Source organism: Acipenser ruthenus, chromosome 19, assembly GCF_902713425.1.
Source record: "Acipenser ruthenus chromosome 19, fAciRut3.2 maternal haplotype, whole genome shotgun sequence".
Taxonomy (NCBI): Eukaryota; Metazoa; Chordata; class Actinopteri; order Acipenseriformes; family Acipenseridae; genus Acipenser; species Acipenser ruthenus.
Genome location: NC_081207.1, coordinates 24,507,612 through 24,533,221, shown reverse-complemented (window position 1 = coordinate 24,533,221; position 25,610 = coordinate 24,507,612). Strand labels below are relative to the sequence as shown.

The window sequence follows — 25,610 nt, the reverse complement described above, 5'->3', positions numbered from 1 at the left end:
GCCTGCGGTGTCCCAGAGTTCCAGCCACACCCCTAGACCCCAGCCTGTGCCTGTAGGGAAAACAAAAGGCCACCCCGGAAGGAACCCCACCTAAGTGTATCAAAGTAGAAAGAGCTGTATTTATGGTACCAAGTGAAAACAACAACCTGTTCACTTGAATTGCAATCACAGCCTGTCACAAAATGTTTTATTAAACTGGTGGCTGATGACTTAATTTGAATTCTATAGAAAAAAAAAATGATTATGTCATCCCAGAGCCAGACCGACACATAAATATTTATATCACTAATTCTGATTGGCAAATATGAATAAGATTCTAATTGTACATCAATAACTAAAGTAATGGAAGAGGTCAAAATACTTTTCAAATCAATGCCACTTAAAGACATGTTTACCAAGGCAATTATGCACACGTTTGCTATGCTTCCTTGTGCTTTATCACGCTCGGCTATGCTTTATTTCCTACCCTCTGATATATACTGCTTGGCATGCTTGATCAAGCTTGGTTATGCTTTATTAAGCTGTTAAACTTCTTCCCTGTGCAAGAATATGAAAATACATTTTGAAATGCTTTTAGTGTAAGTAAATAAACGATACTGGTACGATTGGGATATCATTATAACACAAGTATATTGCCCTGCAGAAACCCTAGCCGGACATCAGCATTGTGTATTGTATATAATTTTGTTTGATACTTACTATTTGACATTAAAAAATTATAAAAGCTGACCAGATCATTTCGGAATAACCATACCTGCACTTGTTGAAGCACTGTACTGTAATTCAATAAGCATGTACCTTAAAAGCATAGCGCCAAGGGCAAAAGCAACAATAAAGAAACACTTTCAGGCAATCATTTCCAACCATTACTATAAAAAATTCTGTACATCCGTAGATGCTATTCACTGATGCAGAATCTGATCAGTGAATAGCATCTTGGGGAGGAATCTGAGAAAGAAGCCTTGTATAATATATAACAGTCTTTTGTGTATCAGAGCATGTCTGGAGTAAGGATGCTCTCTCTTCAATCTGCTTTCTTCTTGTTTTTCTTCCCATTGATTCACACTGACAGGGAAAAAGATAAGTAATGTTGTAATGAAATAGACCCCCCTTCCAGAATACACTGGCCTTGACTAATCTTGGTGCTGAATTGAAATGTAATGTTCTCTCAAACAGAGAAACAAAAAAGAGAGCTTTTGAATTAGAAACGAGATGGAAGCAATCATTTGTGGCTACGCAAAGCCATTATGAAATGTGCCTGTCTATGAACGAGAGCCGTTTACTCAGCTCCCAATTTCTTTTTGAAATTATTCAAGTGATTTATTCAACTGAGTAATAACCAACAATTTGAAATCCGTCTTAGTACCTCATATAAGCACTAGCAACATTATCACTGGGTGCACCGATCCCTGTGCAGATAGTTTCATGAATATTACTAAAATGAAGATGTTTTTAAATTAAACATTAAAGGTTGCCATTGCCATACTTCTGAAAGGAGAATCTGCCCATTATACAAAAATCTGTCATCACCAAACCCAATATATAGCCCCCTTTTATCTACACCCCCTTGTTTTTTTTGTTAGGTCCCTTGCACCATGCCTCTTCTAGGAGGAAGGTGGCCTTGAGTGCAACTTAGTTATTCATTTAATTAATATACTTTATTCATCATATTTTGCCAGCATAGGGGCGACTAACGTGCTCCAATGGGCCAAATTCTGCTTGGTATAAGACTCAATGAAGTATTTACGCTGTTTGTTTCCCTATAATCACTTTTACTCCATGCAGATGTTTTTTTTATTTTTTATTTGTTATTGTTTTCAACTAATTTTCACAGTAATGCTCACGATGCCAGGGTTTCCATGGAAATATGCTTTATTAGATCGGGGAGATCAATGGCTGCAAATGGGAAGAACTCACAGAAAGTACAAGTGGCCCTGCTTGTCAGGACAGGCTTACTGGAGGGTACTGCTAGGAAGTACAACATTTGTGCCTTTCTGAACATCCATCAAACTGTGTGGGAAAATGATGCAGGAAATAATAAAGGATTCCTCACAGGAGGGTGCTTTTATTTCATGGGTTATATCTTGAGGGTTTGAAAAACAACTTGGAAAACCCACTGCTTTAGAAAAAGCGGATTCCATTGGATTTCACCATGAAATGCTGATTCTCCCATGATGGCAAACAGTGCTGTATACACCACCGGAGATGTTACGGTGCAGTGCAGATGTTCTAGGACTGTAGTTTCAAGAAGGCTTGATAACCATGTTTATTGTCTCTCTTTAGCTCCAACTACCTGAACATGAACACAGGTCTAGTTATAGTTCTGAAGACCTATTTGTTCTTTGTATGTATTATGTATTATTCAAAATAGTCTGGTACAGCACAACAGATTACAAGTTACTGTTATATATATATATATATATATATATATATATATATATATATATATATATATATATATATATATATATATATATATATATATATATATATATATATATATATATATATATATATATATATATATATATATATATATATACAGGTAGCGGGAAAAAAAGTAAATCAGGCAGCAGTGTGGAGTAGCGGTTAGGGCTCTGGACTCTTGACCGGAGGGTCGTGGGTTCAATCCCAGGTGGGGGACACTGCTGCTGTACCCTTGAGCAAGGTACTTTACCTAGATTGTTCCAGTAAAAACCCAACTGTATAAATGGGTAATTGTATGTAAAAATAATGTGTAAAAAATAATGTAATTGTATGTAAAAATAATGTGATATCTTGTAACAATTGCAAGTCACCTTGGATAAGGGTGTCTGCTAATAAATAAATAATAATATTGATACCAAGTATATTGAAAGCAAGGGCTTCCACACAGGTGTGGCTCATGTGTTAATTAAGCAAATAACACCCCAGCATGCTTAGGGTCAAGTATAAAAATGCTGGACTGGCCTGGTTGCATATAATTTTGGCTAGCATGGCTGCAAGAGGAGACCTCAGTGACTTTGTTTGGGCGTGTCTGGCAGGAGCTTCAGTGACCAAGACAGCTCAACTTGCTGATGTTTCACCAGCAACGGTGTCTAAGGTGATGTCAGCATGGAACTCAGAGGGAAAGACATCATCAGCAAAGGGCAACAGTGGGCGGAAGCGCATACTCCAGGATCGTGATATCCATGCATTAATTCGAAGTGCAAGGCAAAACAGGCGAGCAACTGCAGATCAATTGACTGCAAATTTCAACCTGGGGCGCGAGCAGCCAGTTTCATCAAAAACGGTCTGCTGAGAACTCCACAGAGCGGGATACCATTGTGGCCCAATGCCCTATTAAGTGACTTTACATTGATGTTTCCATTTTTTTGTCCACTACCTGTATAAGTAAATAAAATATACAATACTCTTAAGAGGTCAGTCTTTTATCGTCATGTTTTAACATAATAACCTCCCTTTATTTCTTTCTCTCGTTGGATCATTGTACTTCTAGTCCCTTGTATTTTTTGTACATCAGGTTGTAGTGATGGTCTAGGATCGTTTTACTGTGTAACTATTGTTTAGAGCACTGGGTATTAACCCATCCTAAAACCCTAAACAGCAGGGTTGTAATTAAAGTGTACACAGTATGTTTAAGCTCTCTTAGGCTTGTTTGGATCAACTGTTCTGTCCTAATTAGCAGCTCCACAATGGATTTATGAATGCAAATGTAAATGATGAATGCTGCTATTTTAGTGCATCTCAATACAATTATGCCTCGCTATCTATCCCCTGGCAGCCTAAACACAGACTTAAAAAAGGGGGAGAGGCTATGAAAAGCTCTAAACTGGACTTTTAATTGTCTAGGTCTTCATATATGAAATACAAATATATAAATATACTTTGCACTGTGATTGTAGCCTATGCTGGTTGCACCTAAGAAGGTTGCTAATGATAGAGGGGAAAAAAGCTTCTTAAAGGGTTAAGTCTGAATACGTATGTAGTTTATAATTTTGATTTATAGGCTTCAGCATAATAGCTGGAAGCGATAGCTATACTGTACAACAGTGCTGCAAACCGTGTGTGCAGGGTTCTTTATCAGCAACATGTTGCTACTGTGAATTCTGAGCATACTGACAGCATTGCTAAATACGGTTTTAAAACAAAAAAGTTAGCTTTCATACATTTTTTTATAAATAGGCACCGGTACTTGGTTTGTGTTTCCACTCCACTTCCTATGTTTAGATATTCTTCAATTAGACACAGGCTTAATTTTAGTAAATGCTTAGAGTACACATAAAATGTTGGTGACTGGTTAATCAGATTTCTAGTCAGTATTACAATTTGGAAATCCTGACCAGGTCCTACTGTATTTTCAACATGGTTTTATAAAGAAGCATAGTGTTGCAGGGCACTGCACTGTTAAAGTACAGTTACTTAGCAGCTACATTCTGTGACAGTGTAGTAAGACTGTAGCTCCCCCCAACTCTTTCTTCTAGTTCAGCCCAGATCGATTTAGAAATGGAGAGACCTGGTATAGAAGCCAGACAAAGCGTGTTCAGCCAAGGGTGGATAATTAAAATGCTAATTGCTTTTAAAAAAACAGAACAGTTAAAATGCATTGAAAACAGGAAAATTGTTTTATTTTCTGCACCCAACAGTAAATACAAACAAACTATGATTGATATTTTAATTTTGGTTTGTATAATATCATCATTAGATCACTTCAAAATTCCCCAAAACCAATTAGAACGCTTTATTGGTGAATATTTCTTCTGAAAGGGACAGTGAGAATTGGGCACTAAAGCACTTGTGAACCAGCATAGGGCCACAAGTTTAGGGTTTAATTGTACTCTTTAGTGTTGAACCTTCAGAGTAAATGTATAAGAGCACTGCACAGCTGGTAAAGATAAGGGTACGTACTGAAGCTATAAAAAACTTAGGCAAGGGATTTTAAACCTGTTCTTACTTTAACTGACCCTCTCTCTCAGGATGTGTGTGGAGCAGCTTGGGGATGATGTCTTCCAGCAGGTCTACTCGTTTTTAAACAGCGCCCCCCAGCAACAAGGTGGCCCCTCAGACTGCAAAGACAATGGGGTCCCTGAGCAGCTGCAGACCTGGGTTCAAGAGCTTCAGCACTGCCTCATGGTCCAACAGCTTCTGTTTCTGGAAGAGCAACTGAGAGAACCCTCTGAGGTCAAACAAGCTGGGATAGGAACCCTTGGCACAGACTGGTGAAGTGCTTGCAGTACAACTCACAGCTCCAATTTAAAAATTGTATCAGTTTCTCTGAATATCAGTTAAATTGTTAATACATACAGGACATGGTTCAATTGCTAAGAAAAGGTGGAATTTTTAATAAATATCTATTTAATTATAAATGTTTTAAGTGGGATAACCGACAAAGTGGCAAATCTGTGAAAATAATCCATTGTTTTCAAGTGTTGTCAGGCACAAGAAACTGGATTATTTGAATTCCCCACTTTGAGTCCCATCCATTTTTCTCCTTAATTGTGGATATTAGCTGTTAGAATCAGGTTTTTTTTAATTGTCTGTTCCTAAAATGTATTTTCTATGTAAATGTTTTTATGGTTGCTTGGAGAATCCTTTGTGTGTGCGTGCGTGCGTGCGTGCGTGTGTGTGTGTTTGTATTTGGTTTCTTTACAGAAATATAATGTGAGCTCCACTTGCTCTCTGGTTAAGTATCTCTGGTTCAACAGTGCACAAAGATCCCATATACACATTCATATATGCTTTGTTTCTGGTACAAAGAAGCAGATACAATGGTCCAGCAAAAGGATTATACAGTCTGGGCAGCTGTGAGTTAAGTGTGTGAATATTGTGATTAGTAAAATGGAACAAGGCCTTGGTGTTACTGTTTTCCAGCTGTTTCTGGACTAATTGGGATTGTCAAGCAGTGGATTACTCCTATTGTTACTGGTTTATGATTCTCAGTGGTATCTTAAAGAGGAAGTAACCTTTCTGAGTGAAAGTATCATCAACACACTTTCCCAGGCCTTAGAAACAAGCAGAAAATAAACAATCCAACAACAATACTGAGAACTACTAAAGAAAAATCTGTTAAAATGTCATTTTAAGCCACTTACTCATACATTATTAAATGAATCCCTATGAAACCTATACTGTAGAGTAGGTTGATCATGTATGACTATTGTTTTTATGTATGTACTGTGAAAATACATAAGAATCATACTACTTTTGTACCGTTTAATAAAGTTAACGTAACCGTAACTAATTAAAAACAATTATCAAACTGTTGTTTACTACTTTGGCTGCACAGCAACCCAAGCCACCATCACAAAAGGGATTTAGATAACCCCTGTACAGTACAAATGGTTTTTTCTATTCTTGTCGATGCATACAATGACAGGCTGTTGATGTCTTTTGTGCCATATACTATCCAATCAGTAAGTAATACTTTTGAAAGTGATACTATAGCTGGAAGTTAATGTTGTTTCCTAAAAGCTTTTTAATATCTAATCAGCGTCATGTTTTTCGCATACTAACAGTGAATGTTTTTATGGCAATGCCGTTATTTCAGTGCAAATATAGTATACTGCATTTTATTTGCAATTATTTTTGTTTCTCTGTGCAAAGAGCATAATATTCATTGTCATTTGTCAATTGTCATTTGGAGGCACAAAACTTGAAACACTGTGCACTACCAAACACTCTGTGTGTGTGTGTGTGTGTGTGTGCGTGTGCGTGTGCGTGTGCGTGTGTGTGTGTGTGTGTGTGTGTGTGAAAGGGATGAATGGTGTATCAAGAGGTCCATCGTGGATACAATGTGAGAAACAAACAAAATGGCAATAAATACTAAATATTTAATGAGGTTTTGTTGTTAAACATAAAATTTACATTAGCTTTTATTTCCATACACAAATACAACACCATCTTTTTTTTTTTAAACATGGTTCACTAAAATGCCAAGTAGTTAACATGTTACAATAACAATAGTTATTATAATAGAAGAATGTGCATGCAAGGTTCATATCCTCAGCATATAATGTTGAAAAGAATGGACAACACATATCAATCACAGGTAAGTTGGCATGCAATAAAATAGTTATATCTGTACCATACAGCGGTAAGCTTTTTAAACCCCTTCACTTTTGCTGGCATACAGATGTGTTTCTGAAATGTGTTTAAATTTCATTCTGGAATTTTAGTCTGATACAGTGTATAAGAAGGATCTGCTGACCTTTCATCCTTGGATGCATTAAAGAAGTTTGGCTCCTAGTTCTTGGTGAACAATGCCCCATATATCACAAAACCACTACACAGTTCAGTACCTTTTGGCAAAGTTGGACATCTTGTTTAGTGTATAACATTGGTTTGTTAAATTAAAAACGTAACCTAGAATGAAGATGAGTTTAACAGCATGTAACTTCTGTTTAACTAAAGTCTAATTAAACATGTTCATTGGAAATATAACCTTCTCTCTACAGCACAGAGGAGAGGGTGACCCCCTTAAGAATCCTACATAGATAAGAAGGTTTTAGTTAATTGGAGGAGTTAGAAAGAGAAGCAGTGCAGTGATGGAAGAACACTAATCAATCTTTTTTGCCCAGTTGGAACCAATATATTTGTATTTACAGAGGTTACATGGGACAGGTGAAGAATTTTAATGAGCAGCTCCACTTCAGACGAGTGCTATGGAATCTTGAAGGTCCACATACTAGACAGGACCATGCTTTAAGGTCTCAGCCAAAAGATGTCCCCTTTCCTCTAATAAATACAAACACGCTGGGGCACTGATTGCGCTTTAGATTAGAGGAAAACTGCCTTTTAATGAGCCACCAAAACCACAGTTTCACTGCAGGATTGGCCTTCCTGTTGGAAGTGCCCATCCAAGTACAAACCATGCACTACCTTGAAGTGGTATAATGAATCACCTTTAGGCAAACACGTAACTGGAATTGCTGTGACTATCACATTTTGTCTGGAACAGAACCCGAACACCTACACAAAAACAAACACATGGAGGGACCATTTGTGTGTGTAGTGCCTCCAAAGCTGATTTCACATTTGTAAAGAATCACGCCTGAAGGGAACTGTAATTGCAACTGTACTCACCACAGTGGTCAAGTGGTGGGTCTGCTCATGACTGGCTGGAGTGGGCACAGGGAATTTGAGGTGCTGCGTGATTCAAAGCCCACTGCTACATTAGCACCTCGAAGAGTTCAGCTGGAAAGCCACACACAAGCACCGCACTTTAAAAGCATTGGCGTCCGCAAGCAGGAACTGATAAAGCAATTACTGCCACCTCCGCACTGCAGAGGTAAAAAAGCTGCACATAAGCACAGAAATTTCATTTTGTTTCATACTAAAACCTGGTGTTCAACAGCAAAGTGCTTATGTACCACACTGCTGAAGGGCTTCTTGTGCGTTTTAAAAGAAAAAAATGTGCAACGTCCTTGACATTCTAACGAATTGTATTCTTTGCCAACATCACATTGAATTACTTTGCTGTTGAATTTGTTTACTCAGCATGTTATTTGATGTGATACAGAGCAGATATGTACAGAGACTTTAGCAGTGTAATTGCACATTAAAATCACCTGCTTGTACTCATTTAACAGTATGCAATACCAGTACAGTCTCTGAATTATGCATAAAAATAAATTTTAAAAAATCCAGCCCTGGCTCTTCTAATGAATGAAGCCCTCCATATGATAAACCACTGTAGTGCCACAAACACGATAGGAAATGGTGTTAGAAATGGTGTCAGTTGCAACACAGTTCTGCTTAGAGTTATGATATCATTCTTGTGTTCTCAAAGTTATAATTAATTCTATCGTTAAAGTGAAATATTGTAAATCACAACTAGAGTTTTAAAAGGCAATATATACGTGTATATATATTTTAGGATGTTTGCAAATCGTCATGCTAAAGGACTCAGGTACATTATGTAAATGGCTGTAATGCTGATAATCAAGTGCCCTATATATATATATATATATATATATATATATATATATATATATATATATATATATATATATATATATACGTAGAACTTGAATTAAATACTTGCGTTTATTTACAATATTTGTCAGCAGCCCCGGCGCCTATTGGAGACTGTTAGATCTCTAGCTTCACATGCTTCATGCGGTCTTTGAGAAGCCGCTAACACGCACCCTTGTAGCAACATTGTAACTCAATTTAAACACTCCAGCAACTTTGTTAAAATGTTGTGTGTCAGTGGGAACTAAGTAACAGTTTTGTTTTATAACAAAATGACATTGTATTGTACACCCTCAACTATAAAACGAAAGTATTATTACAGTCTTTTTATATGCACCGGTTAACAAGGATACGGTATGCAAAACGTTGGAAAATGAAAAAGCTGAAGTACGAATTTGTATTTAAAAACGGAATTAGATCTACAATAGTTAATAATAATAATAATAATAGTTAAATCCACTAAAAGACAGCCCTGTAGCTATCAGAACACAGGCATGTAGGCTACGTTTACTGCAGAATAATAATAATAATAATAATAATAATAATAATAATAATAATAATAATAATAATACAAACTTCTAAAATGTTTTTAAAAATGAATAATAAAAGCAATAAGTATCATTATCAAAAATAATTTATTGTTTAATCTCAAAGTACATTGTTAATACAACAACACACGTTAAAATACACCAAGAGGTTTGTATCTGGCCTACTTTATGCACGCTTAAAATGATCAAAACTTTTAATAGCGTAATAACTGCATTAAACAAATATGCATTACATGTAGGCCTACTTTAAAAAAAAACATTATCTATTATTATTATTATTATTATTATTATTATTATTATTATTATTATTCTTGAGAGTCACTTTCATCGCTGTCACTTATTAGCTGCTCATTAAGCTCAAGCTCCTCCTCATCTTCCTTAGCTTCAAATGGGAATGACAAGAGACCCGGCGTTTAATAGAGACACAGCGTTTGTTTACAATATTTGCCAGCAGACCAGGTGTTCTGACAATCTGAGCTACAAGCTCAGGATGAGCTACCTGGTAGCACAGATTGTCAGACTAGTCTGAAAAACCTCTACCTCTCAGAATGACCTACCCAGGTTGAAAGAGTTTAGCAGAAGTTCATCTATACATTTTTTTGAGCAAAATATGCTTTTTTAAAGGACTTTTAATACTATAAATCAGGTGATGCTTTGCGACGCGTCTGAGAGTTAAAGACAGTGGATCAGAGATGATGTACTATCTCATGGGGTGCACTTTTTCATGCTACACTGGTTTTGGATAGCCCATACATGCTTTCCTATCTATAGTTAATAGCAATATTGACCGTATTTGATACCTGTACAAAGTTATAAGATACGGTGACCATATGTCCCCGTTTTCCGAGGACAGTCCACGGATAAGGTATTGTGTCCCCGGGCAAATAATGTCCCCAGAACGGTCCCCAGTTCACAAAGCTCGTCCCCAAATAAACTTACTATTAATTTCTCGCATTGGTCTAATGTAATGTGTGTGTGTGTGTGTATATATATATATTCAGTGAGTTGCAGGAAAATAATTCCATCTAGGGTTTCTGTGACGTCATAAATTACGAGACCAAAGGTCGAGTAATTTATAAACTGTCACAGCAACCCGAGATGGAATTGTTTTCCCGTAACTCACTGAAGAGGCCCATGATTTATTTTGTAAACTTCAGTGCTGTACAGACGTTCTATGTCATTATCCGTTAGTGCTTCAGCTTTATTTGGATGATTGCCTTTACCTTGTTTTAATTTCCTGTTCCTATCCATTTTCTCTGAGATACGAATGTACCAGCTTTACATCATTTTTTTTTTTTTAACGTATTCTCATTTTGTTGATCATTAATGCATATTTCTCTACTGTGGGTGTTGTCGAGTGATTGAAAACGAGACATTTTGTGTTTGAATTGAAAGTGATGGTCTTGAGGAGTCGTGTGGCTCAAAGTTCAAGTTCTGAGATTTACAAAGATGGGGTCAATATGGTGTGTATACCACATTTAATTGGAGATTATATAGAATGAAATTTAAACATATCAGAATATACCACCAATATAGCCAATAAGAGAACTCCAATAACCTCTAACCATTTTTGACACAGACATTAATGAAAGAACATCAGCCTACTAAAATACTCATGCATGTACCTTCCACACCAAGTTTTGTAAAGGTTATAGACAGCTGTCCTGTAGGTCAGAAACAAACTCTTCAGGAGTTGAAGAGGTTAATCTCAAATGATTCTGTCTGTGTATTCTTCTTCTGCCAGATCTGACCTTCAGAGTTGAATTCAGTACATACCGTGCCTCACTCCTTTGTAGGAGAATGTCAGCTTGAAAATAACTCTGAACAAGCTCTCTGGCTCCAACCCCCCCCCCCCCCCCCTGCCCCCACGCCCCCCCGCCCCCCCAAGCCATAGCTTGCACTCCTTGCCCTGGTTAATTGCTCCATCAGAAACTTGGTCTTCGATTAGCAAAAGAAAGAACAGAGACGAAAATATTTTGTTTTGCAGTATCTTAGAAAAATTGGTATCTGCTTTAAGAACACAGTCCACTTGTAAGGCAATGAGGTATTTCAGGAACAGAGAAAACAGAACCTGCTTTTCCACATGCATTACCAAGTGGGAGTGATTTAAGACCAATACTTTAGAAGTCTTCATGCTATGCAGGCACAACCAGTTAGGATAACCAATAAGACTGTGTGTTATATTATATTTACACACACACAAAGGTAATTTGTGCACCGGAATGTGGCGTCATGGAGAATGAATGTAGACAGTTGTTTCCTGTTAGGTTGTAAACAGTTTTATGAAGTTCTGTCCATCTCTAATCCCCTCCATCCCTCTCCCAACCCTTCCAAACTGTTTTCCAATAATCACATTAGGTTTTTTGGTGTGTATTCCCACCAGTTATTCGGGGGTGTTGGCAGGCAAAATTGGCGAATCCATCATTGGGCATTTAGGGGAGAAGGCCTTGTGGCTGTAATATTCCACTACCTGTTTGGGCACCTCTGCCAGCACACACTTTGCCAGGGCTGCTGGGGAGGCCTGCAAGACACAATAGAGGACAATAGAGGTTTACTCTGCAGAACCACTGACAGCATTACCGATGACATTAATTTGGAAAGATCATGCATATTTAATATTTCCAAGGAATGTTTAACAACGTTTTGAAACTGCATTTAATCCAAATCTCACAGCTGGTTGAAGGAAAATTGTAGCTATCAGTGAACAACTCCATGACTGTCAAATAACCCATCTCAGCTGTAAATATTATTTTCACACAAGGTCGCATTGCTGAAGGTAATGAATGTGAATATTATAATTATGAAACAAAAATGCCTTTTGAACTCAGTCGCTTTGATGTGTGAGATTGTAAATTATGTCTCTGCACTACAACCAAGGATACACATAGCTTTTTAAATGTGCCTGTGCACTAGAGAACAGTGAACCAGGAGACAATGATTACACCTTTTACTCTCTCATAGGGTAGCACAGACTGTAAAATAACATTAAAGTGTAGATTATAATCTGTATTTGCATTTATGTTGTATTGAAAAGACTACTAAACCTGTTCTAATAAGTACTGCATACCAGTTAACCCTCAAAGTGGTGTACACATGTGCATATGTTTCTATGGTGGTTTATTTTAGTTCAATTGAAAATCTTCAGAATTATATTATATCAATTTTACTTTCAGTTTTTAAATGTTCACCTGCCACTCTGTTGTATAGTACTACAAATGTATAAATATTTTAGTAACATCTTGCTTTGTACTCATCCCAGCCAAAGCATGCTTATATCCACTGTGATGCACTTCTACTCTGAAGTAGGTCAATTTATTAAACCACAGAAATCTATGTATAAACAAGTATTTGCGCAGTTACGCAAAACAGCCAATTCAAATTGACCTGTTTGCATAAACCCACCGTCTTGAATTCTCTGAAGGGGACAAACTGGACAATGTCTCTGAGGACAGGCTCTCCCTTGGGGGCACGCAGGACCCCGTCATCGCCGTCCAGGATCTGCATGTCTGTGAAGTCTGCATTGCCCACGCCCACGATGATGATTGACATGGGCTGGTAGGAGGCCCGCACGATGGCTTCCCGTGTGTCCGCCATGTCAGTGACAACGCCGTCCGTCAGGATCAGCAGGATGTGGTATTGCTGGAAACACACCAGTTAAAAACACTCCAGCACAAGTGGCTAACACTTCGATACTCGTCTCACTAAATGTGTAGGGGTCAATTTAATTGATCTTAATACCGCAGCTGTTTAGATTACTTCATAGAGACATCTGTATACCAACATCTCTAACAGTGCATGTGAGTCTGTTGTATTTACACACTGACAGTAACTAAAAGATACTGTATTAAAAAAATGATAATAACTGAACTTGATTTCACTGTAGAATATTCTATAGAATAATGGCAGAACATCACATTTAATATTGAAGATTCATCAATTTATTTATTTATTTACTTATTTTTTTTAACAGCCCTCGCTATCCTGTAAGTAAAAGTGAAAAACATCTTCAGTGTGAAAACATACTAATACACCAGATAAGATCCAATTTAAATGGTTTGATTTGAAAGGGGTATTTAGATGTCTCTTGGTGAATTGAAGGAGGCAGGTACTCACAGATGCATCCTTGCTCTTCTCTTCCTCAGCTGCCAGTTTTGCCACCTTGTTGATGATGGGGGCCACGTTGGTTGGGCCATACAGCTGGATTTTGGGCAGGCAGCTCTGGTAGGCCTCCACAACCCCCTGGATTTCTATTGAAAATGAAACAAAAACTGTAAGGACCCAGGGATGGAAAAACTACAGATAAAACTCATGGCAGCGTTTCTCCAGGGTCAGATGGAAACAGGACTCAAGTGTGCAAAATATTACAAAACAGTGGACTTTACAACATTCCCACTGCTTACTACTGTTGTTTACAAAGACTGTGGCAATGGAAACCACCATTCACCATCACATCACCGTGGCAGTAAACTTGGATATGAAGCATCAGTGCCATTACTAATTGCAGCACAACCCCCTTAGAACTTATTCTGCTATCTTACCTTCACATTCATCATCGTCTGGGTTGAAATTAATTGCAAAGTCATGAGAAACCTAAACAAGAAGAAATAAAACACAATTACAAAGAGCTTTGTGATGTATACCCATCCAGATGTATTTAACCCAGCATTTAGTAGAACCCCACAAGCCACTAGCTCTCTTACTGCTCACACTCACACAGCGACTACAGCGGAGACTTGAACCCATTAATCATTAACAGGTAATGAACAGACTGCTGTATTCCTAACTCCCCTGAAAGAATAAGAAACTACTCTCCAAAGATGATTCAAATAAGAAACTAATCTCCAAAAATCATTCAAATAAGAAACTAATCTCCAAAGATCATTCAAATAAGAAACTAATCTCCAAAGATCATTCAAATAAGAAACTAATCTCCAAAGATCATTCAAATGAGAATCTAATCTCCATTACAATAAGAAACTAATCTCCAAAGATCATTCAAATGGTTGTTCTTCATGAACAATTGAAAGTGATTAGAAAACATCTTGATAGAAACCTCTTCAAGGTAGTCAAGATTTCCTAATCCCAGTCCATGAAAGACATCGGTGGCAACATCGCTAGACGTTTTCAGAGAGAAACAGGTTTGCTTTTTTTTTTTTTTTTTTTTTTTTTTGCTTACCTCATAATTTGGAGGGATTCTAGCGCCAAAGCCCAAAGCAGAAAACTTCTTGTCACTAGGAGAGTAAATAAAATAAACACAAATGAGTAAGGACAATCATTATTTCACACTTTAAAATAGGTATCTGTTAACGTGTGGTAACTGAGGTTTATAAAGTGTGTTTTCTATCCTCAGTTAACTTCAGCACCATTTCCACAGCCCACCTCCCTATAATTTGTTTTTACTTATAATGTATAATATGTTTTGAATACTTGTACAGTCATCACGTTTGAGAAAACATCTTGTGAAACAGCAGCCATTATAGTCTTGGGTAAGAAAAACACATGGGCCAAGGACACACCAACTATCACTATCAAAGTCTCTCAGATCCTTGTCCATCGTGACTTGCATACTACAGTCACACTTAAACTAAAATTTGACACACAACGTATTGAAAGTACACATGCATCAATACACTGGCAAAGGAGAGATAAAAATGAAAGAACATCTTTGCATTTATCGTCTGAGATAGTCATTCACTCTGCTGCGGTGTTTCTGAAGAGCTGAAGCTTCAATTAAAGTGAGTGGATTATTTGCATAATTGGGCAATATCAAGCTATTTAATTTATTTTTTTTTTTACAATGATGACTCTAATTAAAAGATTCACTTTATTTTCCCCCAGAGCACTTAATGTCGGCCATAAAATGTCAATTCATTTCTCCCAACTGGGCAGAAATTTATATATTATCAGCCCTTTTTTTATTTAGAAAATTATTTTGTTTTATTGGTTTTTAACAGGGTTCAGGAGTATAAGTTAATAAAAAGGCATAGGGCTTGAATCAATTAAGTTTTTAGCTAAAGAGGAAACAGTTGTTGTCTGTGTCTGCTTCTACTTGGGATTCTTCAGAGCAATACATTGGTATTGTAATGTATCACAATGGTATTTTTGCTGTGAAGATTGGAAGAAGAGAGAGAGAGAGGACAGCAAGAGAGGAAAATAGACAGGGAAATAAGGGGATGGATCAAAGAGATGACGGGCTCATGCTAGGCTCACTGAAGGCATCAATGCACAGGATTAAAAGAAACGATAGAAAAAAACTAAAACAGATGCACTGAATAGTCAATACCAGAGGAAGATTCTGCAGTTCACATAGGAGCTAAATCAGCCTTAATAGCCTGGAGATGAGAGGATCGAAACAAGCATTAATACTGACAGCACGTTGCCTAAAGACTGTGGTCTTCGAAGACGGCAACTAAATAAACAGCAGCCTCTAGATTTCAAATTTTCTCTGTAGAACAAGGTCAGAAAATTGCAGCAGAAAAAAAGAAACGCATACAAAACAAATCTTTGGGGTCAGAGGTGAAAGTAAGTTTAACTTCTTACCGGTACTGTATTATTGTTCAGTCCTGCCCTCCGCCACCCCCCGCCCCAATTATTTTTGAATGGCACTAACACAACTTAAACAATTACTCTGCTGTTATCTTGCTGAGCACACCAATGCAGTTTTGTACTTTTAAAAAGTCGATGCAATCGCAAAACAGCGACAATTTCACAATTTTACTGTATCAAAAAATGAAGGTTGTTTTTGCTCAACTTGTTTCCTCAGAATATGAACCAAACTACAGGCGGAATGTTTACTTCCAAGTGCTGTTACCTTGTATAGTTTGTTTTGATTACGAAGCAACTCAAGGCTGTTTTTCTGTTTATATTTTCCTTTTTAAAAGCAATTAGAAGGAGCATCGTATCACAGTCTATCATTCTACCAATTAATAATGTGGAATAGTTGTATGCCTTTCTCTTATGTAGGTATTCACTCAATTCAGGCCACTAAGAGTTCAGTTTACAAACGCTGCAAGAGTTTCCACTGTGAGGAATAGGGTTTTTTTTGTTGTTGTTGTTTTTGTTTTTTTTTCATTTTTTTTTCCAGGTATGCTTCTTCCTGCACCGAATAGCTAAATGTCACCGATTTAACTTGTGACGGTTACCATGGCGATCACACGCTCTGTCATCCTAAGTCACGTGAACGGGACCTGAGGTATTTTGCGTAAATACAAAGATAAAATGATGTTAGCTTAATCATTTTGAACTATAAAATGACCTTGGTATCGGCTTTCACCTCTAGGTTCTGGTGACATGAATGACCCAGAACATCAATAAAATTACAACTTTTGGATGTACTGTAAACTATATATGTATATTATTGTGAAGTAGTCCTTGTCTACCTGTTCTTTCAACTATCCCTGAAGTAAACACAGCAAACTGTGCCACCCTAGACTGAAGCAATACGAACCTGTTCCTAAGAGCAATGGCAGTCCTACCTTCATAAAGGCTGGGAACAGCCTTATGCAAGCCATAGGTGGGCTTTTGTGATATTGGCCACAATGCAGTGCATTCACAAGCACATTCCTGGCTATGCAGAGACTAATAAATAAATTTATAAATAAATAAATCGTCTCACTGAGCTTTTCCTCAAAGGAATTTATTTGGATCATTTCTGAAATGCAGGTGAGTTATGGCTCCTAAGGGTAGATGTGGTGGTGCTGGGTCAAGATTCTTCTCAACTTTTATTTTTATTATCTGGACTGAACGCATTACATCAGTGCTTTTGATTTTCTGTATGGATTTATACAGCTTGCTTTCTGCTGACAATCGTTTGCACCATACATAAATTAGTGCATACATTTAAAAAAGTATATATCAAAGGTATATACAGTATTATATTCTTTAAAACCTTTAAATAACGGACCTGAAATTGCACAGTAAAGTGTAGTTGCCTTATGTTTCTTTGCAATTCAAGTTCCATTATCACAGACAGTCTCAATATTCTATCCTTTTAGAATAATCTCATGGCTGTGATACCAAAAGCAAGACATATATAATTGAAATAAAGCCCTGTTAGCTTGCTGATGCTCAGTTCTTTATTAGCCTGCCTTCAGGTTAAATACCTCACGTTATAGCCTCTTTAAACAGTTCCTTTCATAACCAAGGCTGTAAAAACATGTCTTATCTCTCAGTAGTATAACAACATTCTCACAAGCCCATTATGGGTAGGCTTTTTTTTTTTTTTTCTTTGACTCTGGTCCATTTAGCTCTTTTGTTTTTATTCTCTTGGGGAAAAAGTAAACTCTACAGACTTATGCTCGGTCCCTTTTGAAGTATTATTAATATTAATTTACTAATGTTTGTTCCATTATACAAAAAGTCATAGTGATAATATTTTTGTACATTTCGTATTAGAGTGTGTTTTACATACTGTATCTTCCCTGTTAAGGCCTTAACCCTATGAATAATCCCTTCAATAACCCGCTTTCATTTCTGTTTATAAAGGTCTAATCCATGTGTATGTATATATTTTGAAATATATATACAACACTATGATTTGTACAAGTACGTGGCTTCCTTACTTACATGTACCAGGACCCTAGGAGGCTGAGGTTTCAAAAACTGTAATTAGTGTTTGTTTTTGATGTGATTGGCAGCTGCCAGGCAGTGATTGACATGGGGTACCTAAGGTTTTCAGTCTAATAAATGCATGTGGAATTTAAAGACTATCATAAATCATCTATTGTGACATGGAATCGATGAATTATGACTTATTACACAGTATAATATTTCTTTAAACAGAAGGGGGAAAAAATCATAACATTAACATTAACTAACATTCTGTGAACAAGGGGACAAGGCATTAGCTGCAGTCAGGTGTGGAGCTGGCAGGCACCACAAGTGTATCTACATTCAGACCCGAACACCCCTGCCATTCGGCACTGGCACTCCCCAGTGTTACTGGAGTATCCTGTGAGTCGTTACTGAAGATGCAGTCAATAAAACGCACTCAGCCAGGGAGGGAGACAGCTTGTTTTCATTTCCTGTGACTATGTGAACAGACGTCTAGTTCTCTATAAGCAGCACACCATATCCGCCCAACACACCCCCCAGGTCATTCCCTCAGGTAGGAAAGGAGCTTGGTATTCCCCGATTGGTCCTGTTACAGCAGGGCTGCCTAACAGGCAGCAGTGGGACAGACCAGGCTTTGCCAAACTGGACTGCATTCCTCTTTAGTGAACAAAACTACTGCAATCACAGATACTGAAAACGTCTGTAGTGTATATGTATGCAATATATATATTATATATAGGGCTTGATGTTTTGGGGTTTTATTTTTGATTACATGCCGTCCCTTTAAACTTATTTTTAACTGATGCTGTTTCCTAATTAAACTCAGAAAAAGCTGTTAATTACAAAACAATGTCACTTGTTTTTACCTTCATATCTTGACAGCCGGATTCTGTTTTGCTTATTTTTTATTTTAAACAGACTTATGTTAATTGCTCATCGCTGATTCTAAATTGCAATTCATTCTTACATCGTTGTGCTTGTGTTATTTTCACTCGTTTAACAAAATTTTCCTGACAGATTTTCTTTTCAGCATAAAATACTCAGTACGGAGTGTATGCTGATAGCACGTCCATTATTTAGAATCTCCTTGATTTGTAGCAAAGAAAAATAATCTTAAACCCAGTTAGTAGTTTTCTCTTTATTATGATGCAGAGACTTCTTACCACAAATTAACATTTAAAAAGGCAGTTAGAGATTTGGAAAATAAAAACTGAAAAGTTAAAGCCATACATTTTTTATATATATAACTTCAAAACAATACCTATCAATATCTCTTGTGAATTTGGCCACTTTATTAGAAATCTCTGTGGCCATACCCTCAGTAACCATTTAGAAAAGTAACTGGAAGTTAATTGGCAGTCATTTTACTATGCATTACTCTATGTACAATACTGCAGAATTCAACTGTCATTTATCGGTCAGTAGTTTTGACCACATAACAAGTCCTTCATTTACCATTTTTTTTTTAATGTCAAAATGATGGTAATGCCCATTTTACTGAGTGGGTGCTCTTTAAGAGGAAGAGATGGGTTTCAAACCCCAACGCACATTGTTCCTGCAGACACGGCTTGCTCACTGCCTGTATTTAGTGCTTTCATTATAGAGTATATTGATTACAATAAATGAGTGATTACAATGTACTACAAAAAAAGTCAATACTAAACAGCGCTTTAAAAGGTTTTTAATTGGAGTAGTTCAGTGTAAGTACACTGATGGAGTCACTTACTTTTTCTTATAGTTTAACCGTAATGTTTATGACTGCATGTTTGTTTGAACTATTGATAATTGAGACCCAAATAAAACAATGATAAAAAGGAGTACAATGCACATTATAAAGGATACAGAGCTGCTTTTTCCTCTTCCCTGTACTGGCACTTGGTAGTGAACCCCTGCTAATGACAAAGCAATCAGCTTGACAGCATATGTGGTGTTTCCATGCCCAGAGCTGAGACAGGATCTCACAAAGCACTGCCGAGGACCGAAGAACCAGAGCCGATTATCTCTGGCTCTAAAGAGGCACTGCAACTGGGGCAGAAAGAAAAACAGCTACTGCTCTTCATCTAATCTGAGCAGAACTGTGCTGTTTATTAACACTGGACAAAACATTGAAAACGATCTGACTGATGGTGTGTTAGTGGTTACTAGCTTAAACAGGAAGAACAGAGAGAGTCCCTACTGTACTTAACACATGCAGTGCCTTGCTTTACTGAAACTGAATGAAAAAGGTACACTAGTAACATGGAGGACAAGGATGCTGCAACAGTGCCGAGTTGCTTTAATGCTAAACTGTAACACTCGCTTGTAGATCAACTACGATAAAAGGTGTTGATTATAGATAAGATAATAAAAGAGGCAGGAAATGGGAACGCCGCACACTTGCACATACTGGTACAGCAGTGTGTGCTCCCAAGGCACTTACATACACGACACAGATTAACAAGCCTATTTGATGAATAATAGATACCTGTCATAGTCCTGGCAGATCTCTCCTACTGCAACCAAGGCTTTCAGATACTCATTGGGCTGGTAGGGGTTGATGTAATGGAGTGAGCAGCTGTTACGAGGATCTCCATTGGAGGCAGTGAAATCAATAGCTACCTGAAACACACAAAAATACATTTACTGTACCATTCTGATGCTTCTATATGAAGTAACCTGGCAACTGGAATCCCCACGGTTTCATAGACATGTTCCTATGACCACATGATTTCACAAATGAATGAACAAACACACTGGTAATCTATTGCAGTACCGTATTCTATACCAGGACCACTAAGCAATATGTATTCCAAATTGTGCTGCTGCCTTGTCTATTTATGTTTTTAGCCTTCTAAAAGTTTACTGCATAGCATATAATTGTAACAAAAACAGCAAATGCACAGTAGAGCGTAGGCAAGCATGGTAAAGCAACAAACTCATCCACAATATCAAGACAAATATTAATACCTTCATAAGTGTAATAAGTTTACCGTAAAACAGTTCCACATTACACTGAATTTTGATTAAATGCAACTGTGTTTGTATCTCAAATGCACACAGAAGTATAGCTTGGTAGAACTAGTAATATTTGATCATTCTAAATCTACATGTGCTGCAAGTAGAATTATGAAGTGTAATAAAATCCACACGGAAAAAGAAAAAAAAATAAGTCCATAGTATATCCTTCTCTGTACTGTACTCCCTCTATACTCATTGACATTCCAGTTTGTTTACATTACCAAAAACATATTCTAACTTACTGTGAAGTGTATCTGGCATCCCCCCATGATGAAATCCAAGAAAGAGTGCACTCTGTGAAGCTGCAGGAAAACAGTCAAGGAAGCATGCTTAAAAACACATTCATTTAAAAAAATGCCAGCAATTGTTTTTCAGCCTGAAAATAAGGATTTAAATAGTTTATTGATCTTACATTTTCTTTTACAATGCACATGTAATTGACACTAAACGCTTCTGAAAAAAGCACCACAGTGTGAACTCTCAGATAACAAAGAGCTGTATTTGCGTCTCCTGGTGTAGTCTTGCCATGTATGTTTAATACTGGTTTGCTAACCTACTTTGTAATCACCTAATAATTATAAAGGCCATTAGAATGACATTTCCATATTGGCCTTGTTAGTAGACACTGCTAGGATTTATTGGCATGACTCTCCCTCTTACTTTGAGTTCGCTCAGAATTACCACTCCAGAGTTCTTGTAATTCTTCTTCTTGATTTTGTACTTGGGGTTTACACAGTCCCAGCTGACCTTTGTATATGAAAAGAAAGAAACATGTATTTCAAATTTTCCATCCAAAAGTCAGGAATTCTGCACAATTGGTAGGATCAGTTTGAGAAAGGCAGGCAGGAGGTGTTCAGGTTAGGATTGGAATGCACTAGCAGAGCTTTAAGGAGAAGTTCCCTACCCTTTCACTTTACCAGGATTGCCTTTTCACACCTCACAGAAACCCAAATGACTGTGCATGCATTAAATAACACTCTTACTAACCGTGTCGCCACCCACAATTTTCTGCATTTCCCCGAAAGTGGTGTAAAACTCCCCGATGAAGTCATGCTTTCCCCTGGAGTCATAATCCCACACCAAACACTGTGGGAGAAGTGCGACAGAAACACACAGGCAGGTCAACTAAGCATTACAATATCCATACTAATAAGAATAATGTCTATTTGTCAGATATGGCCTTGTCAAAGCCAACATTCTTATTGTAGCTCCCTGCATAACTGTCACAAATTTTGAAGCAATTCCAGATGTTTAATGCTTTACTGTGGGCATCAAAAAGACTTTCATTTACCAGTTTCCAGCAGTGCTTTTCAGGCACTTAAACATCTGACAAGGCTTTACATAATTAAGAATTTGGCAGAGCAGATGAAGTGACCACAGTAGTATAACATGGAAGCATGTGTGTGTGGCAGTGAGGAAGCAATTCCCTATTTAAACTGAGGCTGTATGTGGAATGTGGAGATGATTCACTAGCCATTAAGTCCAGGGACAGCTTCAGAAGGCTTACCTTCAATTTCTTGTTCTCGTCGCAGCTGCACAGTGAGCTCAGCGAGACTTTAAAGGAGTCCCAGACAGGGTTCAGGTTATTCTTGATAACCTGCAAACAGAACATGGCAACAGAGAAATGAGCCAGCACTTTTGGGGATGCTTCATGTTACTGACTGCAGTTTACGAGACCTGCATCAGTTCATTAGTGTAGATGGGTAGCTCACCTCAGTTCTGTGGACAAGCTGCTCGCTCTCATCTTCATTGATCCGGTAAATCTCTAGGAAGGGATCCGACTTACTGAAGAGATCCTGCAATACACACAAAGACACATTCACAGATCACTGAGCATTCTGGAATCATCCAGACACACCCAGCACCACCTCACTGAGCACTCTGCAGTTCCAATGATTTCACTTTGACACTTTGTGCTGCCATAACACTAGTATTAGTATGATTGTTTTCTGCCCCTGTTCACTTCCCAGGGAGCAAGTATTAATCTCCCGTTGAGCCTCACTTTTAATCCAGCACCAAAGACTGAGGTTACCCTTACCCTTACATTTACAGAGTTTTGGTAGGATAAACAGACTGGGAAATGAAACCTCAGTAGCTCAATAAAAGAGAAGAAGTATTCAAAGATGAAATTACTACATTTTCATTTTACCATGCATTATCAATATACACTTTTGTGCTTCTATCTCCCAAGTGCAGCACTTAATTTGTGATGCCAAACTGAAGCTTAATCCCAAATGATATATAAGGGCGACACAAGTGCTTCTGAGTGTCAGAACTATAGTTTTAATAAAAGCCCTTTTAAAAGGCTCCATCTTAAAGTTTTTTAGTGTGATGTGTCTCCACAGGGGCATGACAGATGGAAACGCAGGTAGCCCCCGTCCTGTTGTCACGGCAACTACTTGCCAATGACATCACAGCTGCCCGATTTAGAAGTGTGATTGTTAACACCAGATCCCTGGCCTAGAACCATAGGAATATATTTTTATTTTAATGAAGTGCTTAATTTATACATGTGCTGCCTGTACAATACAGTCTTGCATACAGTACTAGTACTTTGAGGAGTTTATAGAGGCTATTTTTCTACCGTATCACTTGATTGCTCCTGTAAATAATCATTAATGAATGATGTAAATGTGTATTTTATTTTAAAATGACATGCTGCGAGTTCTTTAAAAAGAGGTACATCTGACACCTTTAATTATTCTCCTAATGAAATATGACAAGGCATCTGTTATTTAAAAAATATTCAAATGTCATAAATAATAAAATATTATTGTGATGCCACCTTTTTAATGATTAATGTGTGCCACGCTTTGAGAAGTACAATTCCAGTGGTTCTGTTGAAAGTGCTGTGTTTTAAATGATTCATGTTAGCAAACTAACAGTTCCTCATCAATTGCGTAATTGCTGCCTTGGCAAACCCTCTAAGTGGAGACTGTAGGGTGTAAGCAAACAGATGCAGAGCTCAGGGCAGCCATGCAGTTCATGGGCTTCATCGTGTGCGTGGGAGCGTGCAAAAGTGTGTGTGTGTGTGTGTGTGTGTGTTTGGATACAGTGTGTATATGTGTTGATGTGAAGGTGAACAGAGTGCATAGAAACAAAGCTTCAGGGCAGCCATGTACAGTTTCACTTTCTTCGCTGTGTGCAATGTGGGCGTGCATGGATCTACATATACAGTGTATATGTGATGATGTTTCAAACTTATACAAGACCTCAACCCAGTACTGGGATTTAAATCCCAAGCATAATATTTTAATTATCAGGAGCCAGAAGTTAGAGCTCTCAGACCATTGTTAAAAACAAAAAAAAAGGCTTCACTTTTATAGCAGCATGAATAACTCATTTTAGTAAACCTACAGACTCATGTGAGACTTACTCATGCTGTGATAAGTGCAATCAGTTTAGAGCAGATTTAGCAGGGCCCCCAGCTGTTCCAACTCCTGACACATGCTCATTTCAATAATATACCTAAACAAGGGATGTTCTCAAACTCACGGCTGGGTGCAAGACTGAGGAAAGTTTCATTTTTTGTGGTTAAACTTAAATTTATTTTAGTATTTCTAAATCTCTTCTTACCACTATCATCATCATCATCATCATCATCATCATCATCATCATCATCATCATCATCATCATCATCATCTGAGATCTTTTTAGTGTGCTGAAGATCTTTGGAGTCAATTGTGTAATGTGTAGTGTCGTCACCACCCCACCCCCACAAAGAGCCATACAAACACGTGTATGTGTGTGTTTGTTCCTACATTAGGCTTTTAGTTTAACTCTCATACCTCACTGTGACAAGAAAGTAATGCACAAACCTAGAAAGGGAGAGTTTTGCATTAAAAGGAATAAGTTTGCTAACTCAGCTAGCCTCTTAACCCAGATTACTAGAAAACATACCTTATCATCCAGCTTCTTTGCACAGAAGGAAAGCTCAGCGTAACCATTGTTTCCAGAAATTTCTTCTGCAATAATCTAGAGATAAACACAAAAGCCTCATAACAGCTGTCCAACACAGCCGCATTCAGAATCGGTGCTATTGTAATATTACAATAATAATAATAATAATAATAATAATAATAATAATAATAATAATAATAATAATAATAATAATAAATAAGATTTGAAAGAGGAAGGAGGTTATTACAGATCCCCTAGAATGAATTAACAGTGAATGCTGTGGGGATTCTAGCCAATACACTTTGCATACTCTTCAGACCTTAATGAAACAAGCTGTAAATTCTTACTGAAACCCCACCACCAACCAGAAATCAGTTCCAGCCCCTCGCAATCTCCATGATTAAATCTTTCTTTCCTTCATTCCGGACTTCAAACACTCAATCATTCAATCTAAGAAACTTTCACAATAACAGAAGACTTGAGGAAAGCAGGCAATTTACAGGGAAAGTGATCAATCTATTGTTCTGACAAACATTTCAGCGAATGCCTTTTTAGCTTGAAACTTTATTTCTGGAGGGTTTAAAGTCCTGGATATTCTTTTAAAAGACACTGTTGCAGGGAGCTATTTTCACTATCCAGAAACATAGGCAGTATTTAGAG

The 25,610-nt window shown here is 37.5% G+C and overlaps 1 protein-coding gene across 1 annotated transcript in view; it reads right to left on the bottom strand.

Moving 5' to 3' along the window:
- Positions 1-11,387: 11,387 nt before the first annotated feature.
- Positions 11,388-25,610, bottom strand: part of LOC117424243 (copine-7-like) — a 29,013-nt gene continuing 14,790 nt past the window's right edge. The window contains exons 5-16 of the mRNA XM_034040420.2: positions 24,951-25,025; positions 22,763-22,846; positions 22,558-22,647; positions 22,038-22,136; positions 21,711-21,797; positions 21,293-21,352; positions 20,518-20,651; positions 14,677-14,731; positions 14,039-14,090; positions 13,614-13,747; positions 12,903-13,139; positions 11,388-12,021 (exon numbers count right to left, since the gene is read on the bottom strand). Coding sequence (XP_033896311.1) covers positions 11,884-12,021; positions 12,903-13,139; positions 13,614-13,747; positions 14,039-14,090; positions 14,677-14,731; positions 20,518-20,651; positions 21,293-21,352; positions 21,711-21,797; positions 22,038-22,136; positions 22,558-22,647; positions 22,763-22,846; positions 24,951-25,025 — 1,245 coding nt within the window. The 3' untranslated portion in view covers positions 11,388-11,883. The remainder of the gene's footprint in view (positions 12,022-12,902; positions 13,140-13,613; positions 13,748-14,038; positions 14,091-14,676; positions 14,732-20,517; positions 20,652-21,292; positions 21,353-21,710; positions 21,798-22,037; positions 22,137-22,557; positions 22,648-22,762; positions 22,847-24,950; positions 25,026-25,610) is intronic.